This window comes from Gouania willdenowi, chromosome 8, assembly GCF_900634775.1.
Source record: "Gouania willdenowi chromosome 8, fGouWil2.1, whole genome shotgun sequence".
Lineage (NCBI taxonomy): Eukaryota > Metazoa > Chordata > Actinopteri > Blenniiformes > Gobiesocidae > Gouania > Gouania willdenowi.
This window is the reverse complement of record NC_041051.1, coordinates 24,723,001-24,729,798: the sequence shown is the minus strand read 5'-3', so window position 1 is coordinate 24,729,798 and position 6,798 is coordinate 24,723,001. Positions and strand designations below refer to the sequence as shown.

Below are 6,798 nucleotides of genomic sequence, written 5' to 3'. Positions count from 1 at the left end.
AATACATCAAATAAGCACACACCTTAGACCCTTCATAATGATGAATAATCATAACTCATCAATCAATATTATTGTACATAATTGGTATTGCTTTAATCAACAGAAATTGTCATCTTTAAATAACTGTAATAACTGATGTTTGGATTTGTAAATGTAAAGCCTTTTAATTAAAAACTGATATTACTTATAAACTTTTGAATTTCTACAAGGTCAAATAAATGTGTGTATGTGTATGTAAATTGCGTTACACGCTTTAGAATAATAGTGCACATGGCTGAAGAGAAGAAGCTTTGCTCCGTGCCAAAAGGGAGGAGGGCACGAGATAATGACTGGTGGGAAAAATGCTGAAGAACAGTACAATCGAGACTAAAGAATGTGACCCTCGGGCCTATTGGTTCGAATTTCATGAAAGCTAAACCTCTGAGTCTGTCACTCTGATCCATCTCAAGTTTGAACAACAAGCAGAGTAACTTCACTCTCTTATCACACTACATGTGGTGTAAACCCTGGACAGCAGAAGGTAAAAAAAAAAAATTGTAGTAATAATGTCTTGCCCTGTATAGTTGATTATTAGAGGGAGGAGTCAGGCTCAGACTGTGTTCACCTTTTCTTCATTGACTGTTTCTCTGCAGCTTAAAGGTGAACTCTACCACACCTGCTTCAAATCGACTTGTGCTGAGGTAAAAATTAATATTTATATTCATTTAAACCATCAATTCTGTTGTCTCTGTTGTGACATTATGAATTAAATAGTAAAAGAAGGTAGACAGGATAAATGTAGCTTTTAATTTAGTGTGCTTTTCTGTCAGATTAATACTATGTACAGACTGTGGGTGTGATATCTGGTAACAGTTCAGACAAAAGTACAGTTTTTACAAGCTAATAGGAAAAAAAGACTTGATTTTATATACATTTTAAAGAGTTTTCTTCTTTTTAATGATACTTTTTTTTAGTTTGCAGGTAAAAACTGAATTATGTAGGTATCTGTAATATCTGTCAGTTTTGTGTAGTTAACCCTGAAAATTGTTTAAAACTGTTTAAAAAAGAAAATGTTCACAGAGATCAAAGTTTACCCACCATGAAACACCAAATGCGCTGCAGTTGGACATTCAACGATGTCATAACTCTAAAGACAAGAATGACAGTTGTATTTTTGCTCTTGACTGGCTGCGCTGGGATTCTCAGACTTCTATCAGTGGATTACATGAAGGTGAGCCCACGTTTTTCATTGAAAATGTATCCAGCACACTACTGGGGATAGATAGGTCCTAAGACTGTAATGCTGTAGGGCAGAGTACGAGCCAAAATGTCAAAGAATATAATAATAATAATAATAATAATAATAATAATTTGTTGTTTTGACCTCCAAATAAATGGTAGACTGATTCTGAACCACAATTTAAGTATGTGTGCAGAATGTTAGCTGGCTTAAATTTAAAAAAAACACACAGACATCGTACAGAATGTCTTGAATCTCACCGGCAGTGCATTTAAAGTGGACCTCTGCATAGATGACAATTTGTTTTACTTGTTTTTTACACTTGTAGCCTGATCAGACTATCTTATCTTAAATCATTTTAAAGATTCAAACTGCATTTTGCCTTTTCTTCATTTAAACCTTAATTCACAGACATTCCAGCGTGCAGCAATAGTCAACTTAGTCAATTTCTTGGATGTATTTGTCACTATTTCTCCATCACATTTTCTTCCAGTTCCAGAGGAATGCCTATACCAACGTGTTTCACCATATTCTCAGCTTCCAACAGAACATTTGCAAATTTCAATCAATCTCTCCTGAAGATGCTCATGAGGAAGAGAACATCCTTCAATCCATTGCATGGCCAACAACTCCATCAATAACATCTAATCTTAATGTTAAAAATACCAGTGATCCATCATGCAGCATGTACACTATTCTACCAAAGGTGGGAGGAGGACACTGGTACATAGGGGATCAGCTGGAGGTCAGCATCATAATAAAGGACTACAACTGCCATCCCAAGACTTCAGGAGGAGACTTTTTAGTTGCTTCGCTAAAGAACAAAGATCTGCAAGCAGGTGTGAGCGGACACGTGGTGGATCATCTCAATGGCAGCTACACCGCTGTGTTCACTTTAGTTTGGGAAGGACAAGCTCAGGTTGAGGTACAACTTACCATCTTAATTGCAATTTTATGTTAAAAACAGCTTGTTCTTGGTCTTGTTTTTTTTATTTTTTTATCTCAGACTTGTCAACAAATGGTGATTGTTAATTGCGGTCCGAACATATTAAGCCAAAATATCTCTGCCTCTGGACTGGACTCTTTAAGAAAGGGGTTCCGACCAGTGACATGGAGTCAGCGGAGGCAGAGCCTCACTTGTCAATCTTGAAAAGAAAAAAAGTTAATATAATAAATGTTGTTATTTGTCGGCTGGTATGTATTATAAACCGTTCGAATCCAATATTAGAATATTTTTTTTCAATTACGAATAGCAGAATTTTTGCATGTCCGATTCAAATACAGGGAGGAAATACACCGTGAGGCAGAACTCTGCACCCGCGTGTCCGCTATGTTGTAAACAAAGCTCTGAGCTGCTACGGGAAGCAGAAAGGTCACTGAATTGGAATGGAATATATTTGTATCAGAACCTGAATCATTCAAATGTTTTACAAATAAAATCTCTGCTTCTCTGATCTCTTCTCATCAGGTGATTCTGGTTCACCCCAGTGAGGCTGTCACAGTGCTGCAAAGGCAAAACAAAAAACATTTTGATAGGGTTTACTTCAAAGGTACCTTTCGGTCAGGCTCAGTTACTGAAACTACAGTGTGCAATGTATGCTTAAGGCCTACAGCACAGCCAGTGTGCAACTACACTGATGCCCGTACAGGCGAGCCCTGGTTCTGTCTGAAGCCCAAAAACCTGAGCTGTGATACCAGGATCGAACATTCCAGAGGTGGATACTCTCATTCCATCGGAACCCAGGAATATAACCTTTTTAAACAGTGAGTACCATATTTAGATGGTTGTGCAATCTAACTGACAAAAAATGCAGTTCTCTTGGTCAGGTTGTCATGGTAAATGAGAAGTGGTTTTCAATTACTAATTTGGTAAAATGAAAATGATGAATGATATTGAATATGTAAAATCTCTGTCCAATGATGGCTTTCCCATCTGTCTGACTACGCCTGCCTGATCTCAAAGGAACTACGTCTCTCCCTCTCTATCTTTACAATTACATCATTCTGCTTCCCTCATCTTGAGGCAACATCACTCCACCGTCCCCTGTCTCCTGATTAAGTCATCCTGACCTCCTGTTCTCTGCCACCTGATAATGTCTGATAATGCTTCTCCACCAGCTTGTTGCCTTAATCATTATATTCTTTGTGCCTTGCTTCTTCTACCTCATTGAATTGCTCTGATTTTGTCGTGGGTTGGCTTTGGAAGGACTGTTTGGGTCTCATGGACACTGTGGGAGAGCGTTGGTATCTGTGCTGGGGCCGGTGCGGGTTTATGTGGGCCAGCAGGGTGGAGCTGTTGGCAGGGGGTGGCACTTGTTGTCCTAGCAGTTGGGGACACTGTCGTTGCCTTGTGGGGTTGCTTTGCTGCCGGCAATCCAATCGGCAAGTATGTACAGGTGCCCTTAGTTGGGGGCCATGGCTTTGCATTGGTGTTAGCGTAGTGGGTGTGTGCTCCCTGGCGATCGATCGTTGGCGCATGCTCATTCGTGTGGGGTGTTATTCCGGTGCTCGCACTGGCTGGCACGTAGCTCGGGTAGTTTCACCATCCGGGGAAGCGTGGTTCTACTGATGGGCGGATGGTCACTGGGCTGGGGGTTAGTGGTGGCTACGTGGGTGGTTCATCTCAGGGGCTATTGGTGTTGGTGGCACCTCTTGGTGGCTGGCGGGCTTGGGGCTGGTCCGGTATTGAACGCCCACTTAGTGCTGCTGTGGGGTGACCCTTTCTTGGATCATTACCTTCCTACCCAAAAGCTCCCCTGGTGCTCACACTGCTGGGTGGTGGGTGGTGTGAGTTGGGGCCCCTTGTCCTCTTTAGGCCTCGAGTCAAGCAGCAAGTTTATTGCACTGGCTGCTGGGGTGGTCTTGGCTGGAGGGAGTCGGTGCTAGGCATTCACCGCCCCATGGTCACAGTGCTATTGTGAATGCAAAGGCAAATCAAGTATTGCAGTGTTGATGTCATTGAACATCTACCTTTTTATGCTTTGTTCTAGTAATCTCAACATGAATGTTCCCATTTGGTCTTCTGGATCTTCAATCATCACTGTGCATCAAAAAAGCCAATGTAAGACCAGATCAGCTGCTATTATCATAACCTACTGATATGAGATGAGACTATATGTAAGTGGAGTACATTAGTGTGAAGTTACCTTTGGTTGACACCAACAAAGTAACCTACTTTTGCTGATTGTTGTTCTCAGTTTGAGTAACATCACTTGATCAAGCTTTTTGTAACATTCCACACTGCAAAATAAGTAATAAAAATAGGTATGATTCGTGCTGATATCATATCGGATCAATATCGGTATTGGCCAATACCCAAGGCTGCTATATCGGTATATTGGAAGTGAAAAAGTTGTATCAGGACATCCATAGTGTCAGTCAAGGTTAGGAGCATATTTAACATACAGTATGTAACCCATCAACATAGAACTGTGTTGTTAAAGTACCTAACTTGCCTAAATTCAAAAATTTAAGAGAAGACACAAAAGAAACCCTTAATCGTATGAGCGTTCGGTATTTGGCAATATCAAATGATACTGATTTAGGATGCAATAGTAAAATATGAACTACAATTGTGATTTTTTTTTTTTTTATTTACTTTTTCACAGATGAACTAACAGTGAAAAACACCAGTGTGAAATTCAAACCCTCTGGCTTCTACATTAAGGGTGTGTGGCAATCACATGGCAATTATAAATTCCATCAGTTTGACAATGCGTCCATTGTTCAGTGTCTGAAAGGCAAGGTGATTCACATGTACGGTGACTCTACCATCCGGCAGTGGTTTGGCTATCTCAACAATGCAATGCCAGGTAATTACACCTTAAGAAATACAGGTAATACTTTGTATTCATGCTTTTGGTTCATAGGTAATATAATTATAATTTTGTTGCATTGCTTTTAGATCTCAAGGAGTTTAACCTGCATGCATCAGAGAAAACCAGTCCCTTCATGTCTCTAGACTATAAAAACAACATTCTGGTCACATTCCGTTGTCATGGTCCTCCTATACGTATCCGTACTATTCCAATCAGTGAGTTACGTTACATTGCTAATGAACTTGATACTATCAGGGGAGGTTCCAACACTGTCGTCGCTCTGAGTGTTTGGGCACACTTTGGAAATTTTCCCATTCAGATCTACATCCGGCGGCTAATGAGCATACGCAGTGCAGTGATGAGACTGTTAACAAGAGCTCCAGAAACTTTGGTGGTAATAAGAAGTGGAAACCTTCAATGTGCAGCATTTCCTGTGACACTGACCAACAGTGACTGGTACTCACTGCAGTGTGACAAAGCTCTAAGGGCGGTGTTCAAAGACATGAATGTCAGACTGGTGGATGCCTGGGAGATGGTTTTGGCTCACCATCTTCCACCTCAACTTCACCCACAACCTCCAATTATCAAAAATATGGTTGATGTTCTTTTATCCTACACATGCCCTCAAAAGCGCGAATGATTGTTTGTTTGTTTGTTTACTTCATTCAAGACATTGAAACAATTTTCTATCTCTTCCACATTGAAAAAAAAAAAGATAAATGAAAAGGAGTCGAAATAAGTAAAACTGATAACATCTGCCCCCTTCATAAAAAATCTATTACATCAAAAAGCATTAATGAACGTGTTTTATCTCTAGCTCAGGGACAAGACATACTCAAGTGCAGTGATTCATTTTTTCCTTGTGAAAGAAGGAATGGTAGTTTAGTTCAAGACATTAAGAAGATGGGCAAAGTAAATTCAGTGTAATCCAATAAAATCCAGGATGACCAAAGTATTCTTCTGAAGTGTTGTGGGTTGTAATTAAGGGAATGCAGGTGTGGTAACCCGAGGGTAATGATGCGCACACACACTTGTACTCAGTTTAGTGTCTTTACTGAACTTTACTAACAGCATTCCAGTAACAGTCAAGAACTGAGCTCATCGCAAAAACAGCCAGTAAGTACTGTAACACCTGTATGAACACACAGGTTCCGGGGAACAGGAATGCTTCAAAAGATTTGTTTGAATTGAAGCATTGTTTGAAGCATTTTCTAAAGAAAATGTAGTTACTTTCTGTGGTAAAGTAGTAGAAAATAACTTTTAATCAGACTGAAAGCATTTGGCTGATTTGCTGAAATGTAGTGACTTTGAATTATGAGCACTTCTATTAGCTGTGCATCAGGGACAGCTATTGCATTTACTTTACTAGTGCAGTGCCAGTCGGAAGTATGTATTCATATAGTGGGAGCTTAAGTAGAGTTGTCAATTATGGCCAAATGAGTATATGTTTGAAGGTTGGATGTACAAAGAGGTGTACATACTCTGTACTCTGTAGTGTTATAAAGGGGTATATTTGCAGGTGCAAAGTAAAATAGTGTGTGTGATTTCCCTGGTTTAATTCTATGGGACATGTGCATGATAAATGTGTTTGTTTTTTATATTTTTTTTTGTTTGGTGTATTTTTCTGTAATGTATATTTTTCTTTGTTGCATTTTTGTACATTTTCTGTATAAAAATTGTTTGCTGTTGCCATTGTAGTGTGATTCTGGAGTCATTTTGTGTAATTTTCAAACTTTTTTGGTGTAGTTTTGTGCATTGCTG

At 39.6% G+C, this 6,798-nt stretch overlaps 1 protein-coding gene across 1 annotated transcript; it reads left to right on the top strand.

The window, feature by feature from the left end:
• The first annotated feature begins 1,204 nt into the window (after positions 1–1,204).
• On the top strand, positions 1,205–6,333 carry LOC114468955 (NXPE family member 3-like). The gene is made up of 6 exons (XM_028456141.1): positions 1,205–1,210; positions 1,713–2,144; positions 2,688–2,983; positions 4,210–4,280; positions 4,840–5,031; positions 5,124–6,333. Exons 1-6 carry the CDS (start codon positions 1,205–1,207, stop codon positions 5,675–5,677), a joined length of 1,551 nt encoding a protein of 516 aa, XP_028311942.1. The 3' UTR covers positions 5,678–6,333.
• Positions 6,334–6,798: the final 465 nt, after the last annotated feature.